Here is an 18,050-nt window from a genome sequence, read left to right as displayed (position 1 = left end):
CAGTAGGCACACGCGTTAAAAAAATTGCTATCAATCACCAGCCAGTTGCTAACACCATACAAAGGGTTAGTTCAGAGAGTAGGTACATCGCTGTCTTTCAATTTGCTGTACTGGAGGGTATTTGTAATAAAGTGAGAGAATGTGTTCATCAAAGGATCAGACATCCTTTGAAGCCATGAGTCAGGCTGTCACTCAAGTGACTGATTTTCTTTGTGTTCCTTGTCTTGTGTTTACACAGGTCACATTAGGATATCTGATCTGGGATTAGCTGTGAAAATTCCTGAAGGGGAGACGATTCGAGGCAGGGTAGGAACAGTAGGATATATGGGTAAGCTCCTCATCTCAAGCTCTGCGTGTTCACATATTACCGTTTTTTTGTCCAGGAGATTAAGCAAAACCTGCCTTATTCAAATCTTTCTGTGCAAATGCCATTTTAATGTTTTTCAAATTTGTATAACCGGACATGAATATTCGAATCGGGCTGATTTTAAGGTTTGTGAAAGTAATATTGCTGTTAAGGAACTAACAAAATATTGTAATGGTATGGAGATCCCACTAGAGTAACCACTGTTTTTTTTTATCTTGATGCAATCTTTCCCAATAGATCTATTTCCCCTTTCTGATGGCCTTTAGTTAAATATTATATATATATAGTAATAATCCTTGTGTTTGATACAGCACCTTATCACGTCTTTGAGACATGTCAAAGTGCTTCACAGAATATACTGTATGTATATATATATATATAAAATATTTAACTAAAACCCAATAGGAAGGGAAAATATATATGAACAATCGTTTGTATGTCTGTTTGTGTGCATTTCAATAATAATTGCTGATTATTTATTGACCTATTATTTTTACCATCTACTGAGAACAAATTTCCATCTACTGGAAATGACCATTTCATTTGGTTGTACTTTTTTTTAACTCGCAAAGTTTTCTTTATGGATATAAGTACTGAACATAGGGTCAAATTAAACTGTTCACTCATTGAGTACCACAAAAGGCTTAATTCAACTTGGTTAACATATTAAAAGCAAATAATCTGTTTGTCAAACAGGACAGCTATTTTATTAAATGCCAGTTTTGTTTTTCTCTTGCCTGTTTAGGTACAAAAAATATATAAAAAGCTTATTTTCTTAAAAGAATCACAATCTTGAAAGTAATGAGGGAGCATCGTTGCTTTTAACTGATTTCTGCCTTTATTGATAATTTTGTTCTCGTTGTGTTTTTTTGAATAGCTCCAGAGGTTCTGAACAATCAGCGATATGCATTGAGTCCAGACTACTGGGGGCTGGGCTGCTTAATCTATGAAATGATAGCTGGGCAGTCCCCGTTCCGAGGCCGAAAAGAGAAGGTTAAAAGGGAAGAGGTGGACAGGCGGGTGTTGGAAACAGAAGAAACTTACACAGACAAGTTTTCAGAGGAAGCAAAGTCTATCTGCAAGATGGTAAGCTCCCTCCAGAAAATGCCATGCGATAGATAGAGCTGAACTTGACTGCATGACCGACTGCTGTAGAGGACATTATAGTCATCTGGACAGACCAAAGTTAGCGACAGGACCTAAAGGAGAATGGCCGAGCCGGGAAGGGATTAAGTGTGACCAAATGTGGTCACAGTCAGGACCCGAAAGGTGGTCTAATTGTCAATTACGCTTTATGTGGTGGGTTTTATAGACTCGCTGTCCCAACTCCAGTCTGTTATTACCTTAATTGGGAGTTCTCCACCCAGCGGGTGGACAGACGTCTGCTTTTGGAACAGTTGCAGGGTTTTCCACAGCTGTCTAACACACGTTCATACAGCACCAAAATAGTTCTCATCCCACTGCCAGTCACACGGACCTCAAGCTCACCAATCTGATCAATTTGTCTTGCAAGACAATTTGCCAGAAGAGAATACCCTTTACAAAGATGAAGAATATTTATAATGGCAAAGAACTAATGTGGGAGAAATTGAAACAACTTTTTAAAATATATATATCTGGTAGGTAGATTGAATTCTGTAGCATATTGATCAGAGCACTCGCAAGCGAGAGGACCTGGGTTTAATTCCCGGATGGGGTGAAACCTGAGGCAAGTTTCCTTACTGCACACACCTCTGTTTACCTAGCAGTAAGCAGGAACCTGGTTGTTAGTCGATTGCCTTCAATCCCTTTTAAAAAATTTGGCCGCTCAATCCACTGTTTTAATCGCAATCTCAATCGACTGTTTGTGAGACGCTGCTGTGCGCAATTGGCTGCCGCATTTCACCCACAAAATATACAGTCAATTCACTTTACAGTATATTCTGTGAAGCACTTTGCGACCTCTCGAAGGCGTGATAAGGCACTGAATCAAGTGCAAGGATTATTATTATCTAAAGAAAGATGAGCTTCATGTCTTTGAGAGCTGAAGAAGAGTGAGATTGAGGTGGAGGAGTGGCGAATGAGTAGTTGGGTTTTTATTCCAAAGAGACCATCAAACTGCAGACCCCAGCAACTATTAGGACTTGCCAGGCAAATGAGGAGATCCTTATCATCGCTTAAACAAAACTACTGTTCTGTTTCCCCCACTTCTCCAACCCCCCCCCCCCCCCCCCCACTTAGTTCCTTCAACACAGGCTTGATGCAAACTCTACCTCTGCCCCCAAAGGAAGTCTGGTTACATGCTCCAAACTTATTTCTCTTTGATACTTCACTCCAATAGCGTGGAGAGAACTTTAATCTCCTATTCTGTTCAGCGCATTTTTATTAAATCAGATCTAATCACAACCATATGTGCGGATTGAGGAGGTGCGTTTCGGAGGCTTTTGTTTTTGTGTGCTTATACATTTTTTTTAAAAAAAGAAGATTGTTCCCACAGTATTCTCGTGAACTGGCATTTTATGTTTTAATTACTATGTGAAAAGGGTAATTGGCCCAGTGGCTTAAAGCTTTCCTTTCACCTCCAAGACTTGAGTTTGAATGGATTCCAAGCTGATGGGATGAAAGTATTGCCTCTTTCTCTGCTGGCTGTAAGGTTTCTGAGTGGAATGTATTTGGGCAGTCGTAATATAGTCCCTCGAGGACATGAGTCTGCAGTACAGAATGGCCAAAATTCTGCACTAAATTGATTTTTTTTTCTTTTACAAAGCTTGCATTGTTGCGCTTAATAGGGCAATGTCACTCGGAAAGTCCATGCAAATAACTTGGTGGAGAAATGAATTGCCTATTGCAGTCGGAAGGCACATTTTTGGCACGGTACCACAGAGAGCATTGCTCTGTATCGTGCCTGCGTTGCACCTGACCTGGCAGTGTGGTATTCTGACACTGTGTAGAAGAATGTTCCATTTCCCCAGCACTGACCTCTTTTGCCTTGAGAGGAGGAGTTTGTCGTTTTATTTTAACGAAAGGAGAATAAAAGTAGATGGATGGGGGTTTGCCCGGATCCCTAGTTGTCGAGATTATTAATAATAATAATAATCCTTGCATTTGATGCTGCACCTTATCATGTCTTTGAGACGTCTCAAAGCGCTTCACAGGATATACCGTAAAGTATAATCACTGTGTATTTTGTATAATTACTCCTTCGGTCAGCTCTGAATGACTCCCATTACCAGCTCCATCTCTGTGGTCGAGTGCTTCGAGAGGTACTTAACAGTGCAGTCAGGAACCACATGTGTTCACAGTGGACAATTTATCTCTCGTTGAACGATTGATGGCATTCGGAAGGCCTGGCATTCAGACGCACTTCAATCCATGCCTGATTTTTCCTTCCACAGTTGCTGATTAAAGATCCCAAGGAAAGGCTGGGCTGCACAGGAGGAGGTGCTGCAGACGTGAAGAAAAATCAGTTCTTCAGGAATATCAATTTCAAGCGACTAGAAGCCGGAATAATGGATCCTCCGTTTGTACCTGATGTGAGTGATAGCGAGAGAAAGACAGCGTTAGAAAAGTTATAGCTGCAAATCCATTCAACTCTCTATTGCAATGAGCACAAAACAACAACAACAACAACAAATTACATTTGTTTAGTGTCCTTCACGTCGGGAGGATGTCCCAAGGTGCTGGACACTCGAGAGATTTGAACCCGTTAGCATCAGAGAAGGTGGAGGGCAGGGAGAGTAGGGGTAGGAGGGTGACCGAGGGTGCAGTCGAAGAGGAGGGTCTTCCCAACGTAAAAGGCATTATATAAATGGAATTTGTTGTTGTTGTTGTTGCATGAGGACAGAGATATCCATTGCTGCACTACAGTGTGGGTGTGAGGAGGCTTGAAGCGCATAACTGGGCAACACGGAGGCTATTTGGGGCTGCAGTTTTTGTTAGGTCAGGGTACCAAGGGATACGGGGCGAGGGGCGGGTAACTGGAGTCGAGATACAGATCAGCCACGATCTTATAGAATGGCGGAACAGGCCTGAGGGGCTGAATGGCCTCCTCCTGTTTAGGCGTTTCTATGCAAAGAACTCGCATGACCGCCACTTTCTCGGCAACATTCTCGTGACGTTTTTCCGGCCCCGATAGCTACATCCTCTGGAAGAGCGTCTGCGACCTTAAAACCAGAAGACAGGCCCCTCTCCCACCCCATAAAAAAATGCAAGCGCGATGGGGAGGTTTCAAAATTCATTCCGTCCGTGCCAGTGCCCGCGACTCATTAATTGTCGATTTTGTTTGTCCACAGCCTCGCGCAGTGTACTGCAAGGACGTTTTGGACATCGAACAATTCTCCACTGTGAAAGGGGTGAACCTGGACCAGACGGATGACGACTTCTATTCCAAGTTTTCCACTGGTTGCGTGTCGATTCCCTGGCAGAATGAGGTGAGACGACCCTTCTGACTTGGGCTTGGCTTCGGTGAAACGGCCAGTGTTACAAATTGAACTTGCTTTGTTGTTTGAACGTGCGCCCATCAGCTTCCCCCCCCCCCCCACCCTCCCCCCGATCTTTGTTTGGACACGCACCGGGGGAACAAGTTTGTGGAATTCTGTAACGACAAACAAAAGTTTTATTGAAAGCAGGAACAAGCCCCCATAAAACAGGCCGCTTGCTATTTGAATGCTGTAGAGGCCAAAGGATATTGAGTGGACACACCATCAGCTTCTTGCGATTGAGATTGCAGACCTCAATTTATAGTGGGTGCTTCTTCGATGTGGGTGAAGCAGTTGTTATGGAGGTGACGGTGCATGTTATTCACCCCAAATAATGTATGAATTTGCAAACGACGCAATGTACATCAGATGTCCTCTGGTCCACAAACCGGTGACCAGGGCCGGAGGCATTTCTGAACACACAGCTTATTGACTTGCTCATAGCTCATAGTGTCCAACATTGGGTGTTTGTTTCATCTTAAAGGGACGTGTCAAGGAATATGTGAGAATGCTATATATACCCTGCTTTGGAATCGTTCTGCCTCACTTAAAAGTGTGGCTGCACAGACCCACCCTAACTGGAAGTGCGGAAAGCCCGGCTTCCACACTTGACTAGTCAGCTTCCTGTGCTCAACAACGAAAAGGCTGACTTCCGGGTCGTCAATCAGGACATTACTGATGTTGCTTCAGTGCAGGAAGCACTGCTGACACCCTGCACCACACACAGGAGGTTCGCCAATGGCACTTCCTGCACATGTTCACGAAGTTGGTGGCAACCTCAAGACCTGAAAGTCGGTCATTTCTTAGCATTTGGCTTATAACACGGTCATTGAGACATTGGACGCTCTGCCATTTCGAGGTCCTCTTCCCTGTAAGTCTTTTGAAAATCTAAGTGCCTGCTGTTCTATTCCAGTTCTCATGTCAGTGTAAATAAAGTTAAACCCCTTTCATTTTCAGTTCAGTTCCTGTAACTCAGTCGCGAATAAATTCAAATCACTTTGGAACCTCTCGTCAGATAGTACTTCCTGATGAGCTGTGCCAGCAATAATCTAAAAAGGTCTCCGTGGGAGAAGACGACAGCAATCAATGTGCTGGGCACAGACCTGGGAGGTCAAATGCTGAACTGTTCATGTGAACTGTTCATTGTGGTCAAGAAATGCTAATAAAAGGGAGAGTTGCCCAGTTTATCCCTCGTGTCTTGACTGGAGTCACTGATGTCCCTGTTTTCTCGTCACTGCAGATGATAGAAACCGAATGCTTTAAAGAACTGAACTTGTATGGTCCAAATGGAGGTTTGTCTCCAGACCTGGACAGGAGCTATACCCCTGAACCACCTAAAAGAACACTCCTGCAAAGGCTCTTCCGACGGCAGGTGAGATTATGATACACCATAAAACAATTTGCGTTTGCATAACGCCCTTCATGTCGGGAGGATGTCTCAAAGCACTTTTTTGTTGGTCAGCCGGATATCTGACACACGTGGAAACACATCACCGTTGCTTAAGAGGGTCCAAACCACGCTGAGATTTCTCTGCATCCCACCTACACATGGAAATCCCAGAGATAGATAGTTGGAATGGAATGCGCTCGCTCTCTCTCTCTCTCTCCCTGGAGGGCGTATCTTGCTTACTTAATTCCGGAAAGTATCAGGCGCTGTCTTTTTTTTATTATTTTGGGGGGAAGTAAGTGCGAGGCATTAATATTTTAACACAGATCATTTTGTGCCTATGAGCGCCATCTCGTGGCAATCGATAAGAAGTGATTTCATAATTATTAATACATAGTCATCTTTGCTTTGATTTAGGGCTTTTCCCCTCAGGAGAATGTTCAAAGTGCTGCACTGTAAAGTGAACCCCACTGTTTTTGTAGGGGAGCGCGGCAGACAAGTTTGCGCACAGCAGCGTCTCACAGACCGATCAAGTGAACGACCAACTTTGACTGGGGAATTGTTGGCTAGATTTAATTATGAACCCACAAAGGTCTATGTTATAATGATAATATTCCTTACATTTGATATAGTGTCTCTCATGTCGGGAGAGCATCTCAAATCGCTTCACGGGATATGCTGTGAAGTGTAGTTTTTGTAGGGGAGAGTTATGATGAACCTTTAAGTTATGATGAACTTTTATAAAACACTGGTGAGGCCTCAGCTGGAGACTGTGTTCAGTTCTGGGCCCCACACTTTAGGAAGGATGTCAAGGCATTGGAGATTGACCAGGATGGTACCAGGAATGAGGGACTTCAGTTTTCCGGAGAGGCGAGAGAAGCGAGGATTATTCTCCTTGGAGCAGAGAAGGCTAAGAGGAGACTCAATAGAAGTTTTCAAAATTATGAGGGGATTCGATAGGGTGAACAAGGAGAAACTATTTCCGCTGGCAGGTGGGTCGGGAACCCGAGGACACCAATTTAAAATAGTTGTTAAACAAGACAGAGGGGAGGGGAGGAGAAAATTTTTTTTACACAGCGAGTTGTTCAGATCTGGAATGCATGGCCTGAAAGGCCGGTGGAAGCCGATTTGGTGATAGCTTTTAAGAGAGAAGTAGATCGTTATTTGGGGAGGACAAGTTTGCAGGGCTATGGGGAGAGAGCGGGGGAGTGGGGTCGATTTGAACAGTTCTTTTCCAAGAGACAGCTCAGACACGATGGGCCGAATGGCCTCCTTCTGTGCTGTATAATTCTGATTCTATGATAGTGACTGTATATTTTGTAGGCATACAGTAATTTACAGCGTGATCACGTCGTCCACAAAATACACAGTCAATTCGCTTTTCAGTGTATTCTGTGAAGGGCTTTGAGACGTCTCGAAGACGTGATAAGGCGCTATATCAAATGTAAGGATTATTATTATTATTTATCAATTACCTTTCTTCCCAAAGAATCATCAAAGAACGGTCCTTTGCTTTTTATTGTCTGGCTGGTGTGTGTACTTGAGTGGAGTCCTGTAGCTCAGTGGTTAGAGCACTCGCTTTGCAAGCGAGAGACCCGAGTTCAATTCCAGGCAGAGGGCCAAACCTTGGGCAAGTTTCCTTACTCCACACAGAGCCTAATAATAATCCCTCCAAAACCAAATAAATAATAAATTGGTCATTTTCAATCTACGACCGTTTGTGGGACATTGCTGTGTGCAATTGGCTGCCGCGTTCGCCCACAAATATACAGTCAATTCACTTTACAGTGTGTTCTGTGAAGCGCTTTGGGACGTCCTCCCGACGTGAAAAGCGCCATATCAAATGCAAGGATTATTATTATTAATGTTAAATTTACGCAACGTGCGATCTCTCTCTTTCAGAATCACAGTCATTCAAACAGCTCCGGGACTGCGAAGACTCATTCCAACCATCAAGTAAATTCTCATCAAGCTAACTCAAACTCTGGAGGGAACAGCTAGTCTCAGCTCATGATTCGTGTGGCAATTCTTTGTAACTTTTCCCGTTTTCTGGAACTATTTAGCGGAAAAGCAGCAGCTCTCCCCATCCCCACTCCCACCTCCCCGTCCCCTCCTGCCATGAAGGGGTATTGATTCCACACGAGCAAGCCTCTAGAGTTTCTTGATCCAGCTGCTCACTTGCTCTCAGGTGTGTGTCGTTGAGATTGGGATTGTGACATCTGAAACGAGATGAAATATTGCAATAGCAATTCAATGGAAATGGCTACTTGCATGTATTTAAAAACAAAACAAAAAAGCATTGTACTAGAACTGTATTTTGTCTTTATTAAAAAAAAAGGTTTTGTAAATTTCTCTATAACTGTCTCAGTTTACATTTTGTACATTTGTATTTAAAGTATGTCAGAATCAATTGGGATGTATATTTTCTGCCCAGCAGTTGTAAAAGCCATGTGCCGATTCCACGATGAACATCTTTGCGAATTTTTATGAATTGTGATTTTCAATTTCCTCGGCATTTAAACGGTGAACGAGAACCTGTTTTATTGCTTTTTTTTAAAAAAAAATCTGCAGTAAGTGATTTTCTTTCTATATTCTTTCACCATATCGGTAATCATTTTATATTTTTGTAGCTTTTTGTCATAGCTTGCTGTTATTAAACATGCCTCTTTCTTTTGTACGGCTGTTATGGTTATTTATGATTTCACTGAGCAAGTACATCTTGTCGTTTGTCAGTGTTCTGCCATTTTAGAGTTTAACAAAGGGGCTTCTGAGCAAACCAAACTCTTTTTTTCGTTTTGTTCCTGATATTAATCCTGTTTCGCCCACAAAATATGCAGTCAATTCACTTTACAGTACATTCTGTGAAGCGCTTTGAGACGTCTCGAAGACGTGATGAGGCGCTGTATCAAATGCAAGGATTATTTATCATTATATATTATATTAATCCTATTGTTTCCAATGGGCAGGTGATTTTTTTATTGTGTGAGGGGGTGTGGGGGTGGAAACAAAATCCTTGAATGTAATTTTCTCGCACCACTTTGATGCCTCATTCACGTTGGAAAGTAAACATTGCCCTCAATTGGTTGAGAACTGCGTTGAAAGAGATTCGTGGAGGAGTGGGCCAGTGGTGCAAACACACTGGAGCACCAGCAGAACCCAGGGTTAGTGGTCAGGAGTTCCCAATCAAGATGGTCACAAACTGAGGCTGAACCATTGTGGCTTCCCTCGTTTCCTCACTGTTGGTTGACCGGAGAGGCTACCAAGTGTTGGTAGAGATGTCAGGGAAATGCTTAAAATGCTTTTAGCCACGAGTGGTGTATGGCCCCAGTGAGATGTGAAAAATAACTTAGCCAATGACCACGATGTCCTCCACTGCTCCATACAGGAAGGGAAAGGGTACGAAGGTCAATTGTGAGACTGCTTTTTACATATCGAAGGACAATAAATAACATTAAACTGCAAGACAAAATCATTCAGCAACTTGTCCCACAGCCCAACACTCCTCTTTTTAGATTCGATAATATATACCGGTGTCAATCACTCTCACTCTTGCGACCTACTTGGGAATCTCTTGTTTTGCATTCCCTGGATGCAACCCAAGCAAGGAGCCAAGGATATCCTCACTCAAGTGATGGAGGTTCTTAAAGAGGGGCTGTTACATGGAAATGATGTATTCCAGCGTTTAGGGAAAGAACGAACACAAGGAGTATATTATAAACCCACACTGTGCGAGGCTGAAGTCAGCACTTAGAAAGCTTGTTTCACCGAATGCTCGATATGTTTATGGATCCCAGCACCAAAGCTGCTATCAGTTGTTTCAAGAATGATTGCATTTGTTGTCTTATTCCAAAGAGAAAAGTGTATTCAATGTATGTCATGTGTTGTCATTTCTGTCATTTTTGATGAGCTATATAGTGTAGTCAGCAGGTTGCTTTCTTAGACGTAAACTAGATACAGACAAAAATGTAGGGTTAAAATCTACCCACTTGAACGTTTTTAATGCCTTTAAGCTTTGCCTTCCTGTTTCTCTTGAGTGAAAAACCATTTGTCACAATTGTACTCAATTATCCAAACTTCACAGTAAAAAAAAATTAATTCACAAAAAAAAATCTCTTGGGCCAAATTACAAGGTATGGTTTTTGGTTTTATCCAACTGAACATTTTCTGAAATGTAAACTTTTTTTTGATGTTGTATATTAACTTGTTTGCAGGGAAGAACAGAAGTCAGTGACTTTATGGAAATTGTGAAAAAAATGTCGGGTTTTTAATAAAATTATTCAACTTAAGAATTTGCGGATTGAGAACAACTCCTGTAAAGGAGTTTCTATTCTCCTCACAGATCTATTTATGGCACTTAGTAGATATTCATTCTTGGGACTGACTGTAAGAAGTAGCAGAAATAGTGATGTTAAGTTTCGCACAAGTGTGATTAAAAATGCAATGCAAGAGCATGTTTCCAATTAGTGAAGAAGCCGGTTCCCAATTGTACTGATAGGACTTTAATTTAGCCTCAGATATTCGTTTACACATCCACCATTCACATCTACAGACTTTAAGGCAACGGAGGACTCTTTAAGTTTTCCTGTACAAAATCCCAGAATGTTATTTGGGTGTTGGTGTTAGGAAGTGATGTGTTTGTGTGTGTGTGTGTGTGTGTGGGAATGACGGGGAAGAAGACTAAATTTGCTACGTGGCATATTATTGAATACCTGTAGCACTTATAGCTTATACATTGACAGGTGAGTGAAATTTAGATGTGGTGGTTAAAAAAAAGTGTTGTGTGCAAACTACAAAAATAAGCAAGTCGTCATACAGTAAATTTGTGCTATAATAAGCGTAGGGTAGAGGAAGAGCCTGTTTTCAAAACAGTTGCAAGATGTGGGCAATTAATTCACAATTTACCACAAATAATAATAAACAGATTATTTTCCCACACTTAAAAATAGTTTCCAAAATAGTTTGTTGCCTGCTAAAGCACTGGTTTAAGAATTCCTGTTTGTTCAGAGGCATAAAAAATAATTTGGATTTATATTGGTACAGTGTGTGTTATATATTATGTAATATATACACTATATCTAATATAATAACGGTGGAAAAGATGTCTCCTATTGTTGGTTCGCCCCAAAACCTACTACATTTTAAACCATTTACAGAAGGGGGGTGGGGAGAGAGAAAACCAAACTTGGTTTAAAATATTTAAACCAAACCAAATAATTTGCAGTCTGCATTTTCTGAGTAATTTAATTCGCACGCACGCCTCCCAGGAAAAAAAAACATGAAAGTGCAAAGCCAGATTAATATGGAGGAGATTTTGTTGTCGCTCAGTGTCAAGTCCCTACAAGATAGGTGACCGCTTTGAGATTCAAGCCCCTATCACTTTGCAAAATAGCACATCAAATAAATAACATTGGAAAAAAACTAGGTTCACCTCCAGGGAAAACTACTCGAATATTATGAAGTGTTCACAATGCAACGATGATTCGATCGCCTTTCCACATATGATCTTGGTAGTTAATTGACGATGGGTGTCTGTTTTAGACAAACATTTACATACATTCACTGTTTGTATTCGTTCGATGAATGATGTGGCTTTATGAAGTGGTGTGTCTGTCTTTTGTTTGTTTTTCCTGTTAAATGATCGCTGCCTTTTTTTGGGGTGGTTCTGTGCGTGTGTAAAAAAAATACTGAATTACAATATTCAAAGGTTTACAGTTATTTTCAGGGAATACACTGCCATGCTCTTCTAGGAAGGATTTAAATGGATCAAGGTGGTACTTGTTTCTTTCTGACCATGGCTTCTGTCTCTCTGGCTGCTCTTCACTCTTAGTACTTATTATCCAACAAATGCCACAGTTGTGCTGTAACTAGAAAAGTTTTTTTGTGTGTAAAATAAAGGATCATTTGAATTGCAAAGGAAGTACTGTATCTTTGATCTGTAAGTTGAAAACTGTTGATGTCTAAATACAGTTGATGACGTTACTTCCTATTGATCAGAACTCCTGATTTTTTTTTGGGGGGGGGGGCGGTGGAGGGTGTCTATTTCCGTTTGTTTTTAACTAAAATTCTTAAAATGTTCCAGTGTTCATTTTTTTTTAAGCTGGGAGAGATTGAATGAATGTGTTTGCCCTTGACGACCTTGGAGAAAATGAGCACAATAATGCTAAGCATTGGGCTACCTCAACACTGAAAGATTGTGGGAAAATATCACGTAAATTGCACATTTGGACTGACGCTGACTATTCTTGTGTTCGGTTAAATATCTCCAACGAGACATCCAGTTGGATCAATTTACAAATGTGGAGAATCGTGTTAGAATTCTCAGCTAAAATCCACAATAATAATAATAATTATCCTTGCATTTGATATAGAAATAACTATATTTAACCATAACTAAATATGTGACAAGGCTCTGTTTGACAACAACATAGATCGAAAGGGAATTGCAAAGAAACTGACTGATTGAGTGAGTAGGTGGAACAGGGAGCCGACTGAGGTCAACGCTTCAACGTTTTGAGATAGAGCACAAAGGCTATAAGAACTGTAAAGTAGACTGACTAGGAAAGCACTGCGGGAGATGGATGAACAAAGGGATGTAGAGATCCAATTTGAGGTAGTGGTAAGCTGGTTCACAGATGTACAAAGCCATCAAAATGGTTAATAGGGACGCTAAGAGCTTCAACACAATAGGTGTAAATTATTACAGCAAAGAAGTGCCACTAGATGTACACTGAGTGCTGGATGGATGTCATATTGTGGGTCATTCTGGGCACTTTCCTTTAACCTTGGAGGAAGTCCAGTGATTGCTTTTCAGAATGATACTTGGAAGGAAAGGATTTGGTTTTGATGTGGGGTAAATGGGACCCATATTCCTTCTATTTGAGGAGGTTTGTCTGACGGGGATGTTCAAAAGAAAAGGGAATTGAAGATAGATGATTGGAGGGAGAGAATCACTCTTCAATCTAGTTGTAATGAAATTTAAAAACAAGCGGAACATTAATCCCAAAGTTACGGTGGGCAGCAGATAAGGGAAAATGTTCTTCTCAGAGAATCAAGACCGCAGAAAACCACATGCGCAGTAAAGATTGCATTTTCTAACAAAAAATTATTTCTGTGGGAATAAAAGGTGTTTAAGGGATATGGAGAAAGTGCAGAGAAACGGAATTTTAAAAATACAATAAAAACCTACATCATTCATAAAGTGGCAGAGCTGTTTGCGTGTTCAAAGCACATCTCAAGACCCTCCTCTTCGACTTGGCATTCAGTCACCTTCCTACCCCTACCCTCCCTCCACCCTACCCTCCACTCCCACTGATCCCAACCACCAGCTCGGGTCCAAATCCCTGACTGTCCAGCGCAATGGGACGTCCTCCCGACCTGAAAGGCACTTTACAAATGTAATTTGTTCTTGTACATCAACGTAGCTTGACTGCATGCTCAGTGTTCACATGGGTCCAATACAAATCACAGGGAAATGAACTAATTTAAGTACTGTAAACCTCACAAATCTGTAAATAAATAGAGGATTGTGGATAATATAAAGCTGCTTTGTCGATTGGCTTTTCTTCTAAGCCAAAATCTTTGCAGGACAAATAGGGCTTAGCAATTGCATGTGCTTAACGCAGCAAAGTAACAATGATCTGATAAGACATCAGCAGATCCAACGCATATGTTAATGGGACGCACACCATCTTCTAACTGCAACCCAATACCATACGCAAGTCCTATGAGATGTGACCGTAGGCCAAAGTTTCCTCACATTACCGTTGCTGGTCGGAAATCGAGATGCCACAAAGTTGAACCGTGGTAATGTGAAATGGTTATTCTGTGTTATTTATGTGCTGTGAACAATGTTTGAAGGTAAGCAGCAGTTGCAGGGAGTTTAGCATTCGGAATCTGCACTGAAACGTTTGTCGAGCCCCTGCTCCGCATTGCCTGGACCTCGGCTACGATGCAATTAATCCTGGAATAAAATCGCAACACTATTATTTTTGTTTCTTAGTTGTATTTCGATGAAAAGTGTAAAAAAAAATGCCAGAGTTACAAGCCTGACACACATCACAAAGCGGAGTCATGTAGCTCAGTGGTTAGAGCACTCGCTTTGCGAGCGAGAGACCTGAGTTCAATTCCAGGCAGAGGGCCAAACCTCAGGCAAGTTTCCTTACTCCACACAGAGCCTAATAATAATCCCTCCAAAACCAAAACAATAATAAATTGGTCATTTTCAATCAACGACTGTTTGTGGGACATTGCTGTGCGCAATTGGCTGCCGCGTTCGCCCACAAATATACAGTCAATTCACTTTACAGTGTGTTCTGTGAAGCGCTTTGGGACGTCCTCCCGACGTGAAAAGCGCTATATCAAATGCAAGGATTATTATTATTATTATTAAAACGTGTCTTGTGCGGAACAGATTAATAGTGATAATAATAATATTAATAATCCTTGCATGTGATATAGCGCCTTATCACGTCTTCGAGGCGCTTCATAGAATATAACGTAACGTGTAGTGACTGTCTATTTTGCGGGCGAAACGCAGCAGATTGCACAGTATCTAATGGAAATACTGTAAACGGAAGACTGGGGAGATTTTGTAAGTTCAAAAAAATCACCTTTTGTTACCGATCTTTCTTTCCCTCCTGCATCACTTTTGAAATTTGCCTTTTATTCCACCGAATGGAGCGCTGTTTGTTTAAATCACATCGACTTTCTGTTTAGCGCAGCGTTTAGGCATTCACCTGCCTGTCTGGCCACATTTCCAGCCTGATATTCATAAATCGTTAGTTATACGATACGGAGAGTTTAATCTCCTGTTTTAGCAATAACACCCTCTTGAATCTCCAGCGTTGTTCCTTTGCTTTATATTGTTACCAACTGCGATGAGTGTCCCAGCCCTGCAGTTAGTGTGGTAGATTGATTTCACAAGCGATTCGCCTGAACTTATCCTTCCACAACCTCCTTTACAGTGTAAATACGTTACTTGAAAGAGTCCTGCATTCTTGTGTCACCCACCCTTCCTGATAACCTGCTATTGATTTACCTCTGCCCTGTTTCTAGTACCTGCAGGAGCTGTCCAGGCGGATGTTAAAGATGCCGTGACACCATCCAAAAAGAAAGCAGTTTCTCCCTGTGTCCCCCGGCTGAATTGGTCCCTCACTTTGTGGCCGTCTGCGGGACATTGCATTGTGCGTAAATTGGGCTGCCGTCTTCGCCTGCAAACCACACAGTCACCACGCTTTCCAGCCAGTCGTGGGAAGCGCTTTCAGACGTCCTCCTCGAAGCGAAAGGCTCTCGGTCAAATGCAAGGAATACTATTATAACTGCGGAGTCGTCGATCTGCTGAAAAAAAATAGCGATTGCATTTATAAAGTTAGATAATTGGAAACAGGCCCAGCGCTGCACGGGATGAGCAAGGCAGCTGTGAGGTTGACGGTATTCTTGCCAAATTTGCCAGATCGCACAAAAAAAAACAACCCACACTCGACAGCATTCCCACATTGTGAAGTAGTGGACAGGAAATTTTGCTGCGAATTCCAGTTTGTCAGGAACAAATAAATGCTTTTGCGCGACGGGTCAATGAAATTTCATACCAGCTCCTTCTGGACTGAGTTTGACTGAGTTAAAGTGAGTTTGACCATGGCCTTGACTTAAAATTTCTATGGGAGAAGAAAACAGCCTCACTCAACAGTAAGAGCGAAAAAACAATATACCTGACGTGCGGGGTACATTAGAGTAAAATGCCACGCAGATCTCAGCAAGCCTCAAGTCATTGCGCAGTGTTTTCTTAATCTACATCTGTATTGTGGCAATGTACAACTTCTCAGTGATGGTATAATCTGCTCCTATTGCAATTTTATTACAATACAGGATATACTGTAAAGTGAATTGACTGTGTGTTCTGTCGGCGAAACTCAGCAGCCAATCGCACACAGCAATTGGTACCAACTTGCACTAAAAGCTGAGGCAATGAGTGAGGTTATACTATGCAGAAAATCATAGAATGCCAACAACGTATACTTTAGTTTTTGAAGAGTCAATGACGGGCGACACAATAACAGTAAAATACCATTCGCATCATCAAAAAAATCTATAAGCGCCTTGGGACGTCCTCCCGACGTGAAAGCTTCCTAAGCTCTGGTCTCTTCCAGTCAAATTCCCTCTTTGGCCTTCGAAATTTTGTTGAGATTCTGACAAAAAGTGACGTTTTCCGGGAGTCTGTCCACCGCTGCCTTGTCAAACACTCAAGTTGAAGCCCCGTCTACACTGGGCTGAGGTCACTCACTCTGAGCTCCTCCAACGTAGCCTCCCTTAAGATCTTCTCTCGATGTCGAAGTGTTGTTTGAGTCGAAATCTGCTAAGAACTTTGCTTCGGTCCCATCATTCACCCACACTGACACGCGATCTTCGGGATAATACAACGAGCGTGTTTTTCTCCCTCCCTCCCTCCCCAACCACAAATTAATAATTTACTATATCCCGTAAAAATAATATAATGATAATAATCCTTGCATTTGATAAAGCACTTTCCGCGTCTTCAAAACGTCTCGAAGCGCTTCGCACAACATACTGTAAAGTTAATTGACTGTATATTTTGCAGGTGAAACGCAGCAGCCAATTGGACACAGCAGCGTCCCACAAATAGTCATGGGTTGAAGTGACCAATTTATTAGAGTGTTTTTTTTTTTGTTTGAGGCATTATTATCAGACGTGTGGAGTTTGAAAACTTGCCCAAAGTTTCGACCTGCCAGGAATCGAATCCAGATCTCTTCCTCGCGAGGCGAGTGCTCTAACTACTTTATTCGATCTATTTTATTCGGCAATATGACGCAGCAACCAAAAGGCTCGTGGTATGTCTTGTCAAATAAAATGCGTCTGTTCTGCTCCGCTCTTGTGTTTCTGTGCGGTCCTATAAAAAAAGGATTGAAGTTTTTTTTTCTTCTTAAAAGGGCACATTTGCGTTCCATCCAAGTGCTGCTCATTTATAAGTTTAGGGAATGAAATCTTGTTTCCGGCGTGACGACCGGATCTACGAGCACTTTGGGGGGGGCCGTCTTTTACGTTTCTCAAGTAAAAGGCACAAAATCCCAATAACTTCCCCCAAAAGCCTCGTTGACCCTGAAGTCCAAATGCCAGTTTCACCAGCAGAGGGTGATGTTGTCAGCATTTAAGTCTTTGAGCCACTTCAGATTAATGTGCTCTTACGGTGGAGATTTTGCAGTCGTGCCAATAGCAAGAATATTGCTGCGGTTTAAAGGCTGGTCTCAACATCGTTGCGAGAAGGAATGAATACAGTACTTTCTTAATCTCGGCTTTTTTTGTTTTGTTTCCCAGGCGATTTGTTTCCATAAAAATTAGTTGTCACAAAGTGCGCGTCAACGTTTGATAGCTGTTATTCGTACTGGAACTTCTTGTTCAAAATCAGCCCATAACTTTCACAATTTTACATAGCGGCTCAACGATAACTGCCAAGTCTGAAAAATAAACCTGGGTGGGCTATTTGCACTCACAGCAAAAAACAAACGTTGGTTGAAACGAGTGACTCAGAGAGAAAGCTTTCAGATGTTTTGGCAGGATTTAGTTTTGAGGTCTATTGGACTGAAGCCAACCCTGTCGTGTTTAGGATTGCATATCACAATGTTTAGGACACCGCTCCCTCCCCTCAGCAAACAGCAGCCTGCTTCACGTCCCCCGCCCAATCCGCCCCACCATCGATAGGCCAGCTTTCAGCCATTCTACCCCAGCGCTCACAGAATCAGGCCCTTCAATCCATTTGATCTTATCCCGCTCGAACACCCACCCTACCATCCCATCAATAATAATAATAATAATAATAATAATCCTT

The 18,050-nt window shown here is 41.9% G+C and overlaps 1 protein-coding gene across 1 annotated transcript in view; it reads left to right on the top strand.

The window, feature by feature from the left end:
* LOC103186576 (G protein-coupled receptor kinase 5) overlaps nt 1-8,888 on the top strand; it is a 110,463-nt gene extending 101,575 nt beyond the window's left edge. Inside the window, exons 11-16 of the mRNA XM_042336600.1 lie at nt 239-328; nt 1,245-1,453; nt 3,742-3,879; nt 4,639-4,776; nt 6,065-6,196; nt 8,114-8,888. Of these exons, the coding sequence (XP_042192534.1) occupies nt 239-328; nt 1,245-1,453; nt 3,742-3,879; nt 4,639-4,776; nt 6,065-6,196; nt 8,114-8,212 (806 nt within the window). The 3' untranslated portion in view covers nt 8,213-8,888. The remainder of the gene's footprint in view (nt 1-238; nt 329-1,244; nt 1,454-3,741; nt 3,880-4,638; nt 4,777-6,064; nt 6,197-8,113) is intronic.
* Nucleotides 8,889-18,050: the final 9,162 nt, after the last annotated feature.

This window comes from Callorhinchus milii, unplaced genomic scaffold (genome assembly GCF_018977255.1).
Source record: "Callorhinchus milii isolate IMCB2004 unplaced genomic scaffold, IMCB_Cmil_1.0 Scaffold7, whole genome shotgun sequence".
Classification (NCBI taxonomy): Eukaryota; Metazoa; Chordata; class Chondrichthyes; order Chimaeriformes; family Callorhinchidae; genus Callorhinchus; species Callorhinchus milii.
The sequence above is the reverse complement of the archived record's forward strand: the minus strand, read 5'-3'. Positions and strand labels throughout refer to the sequence as shown.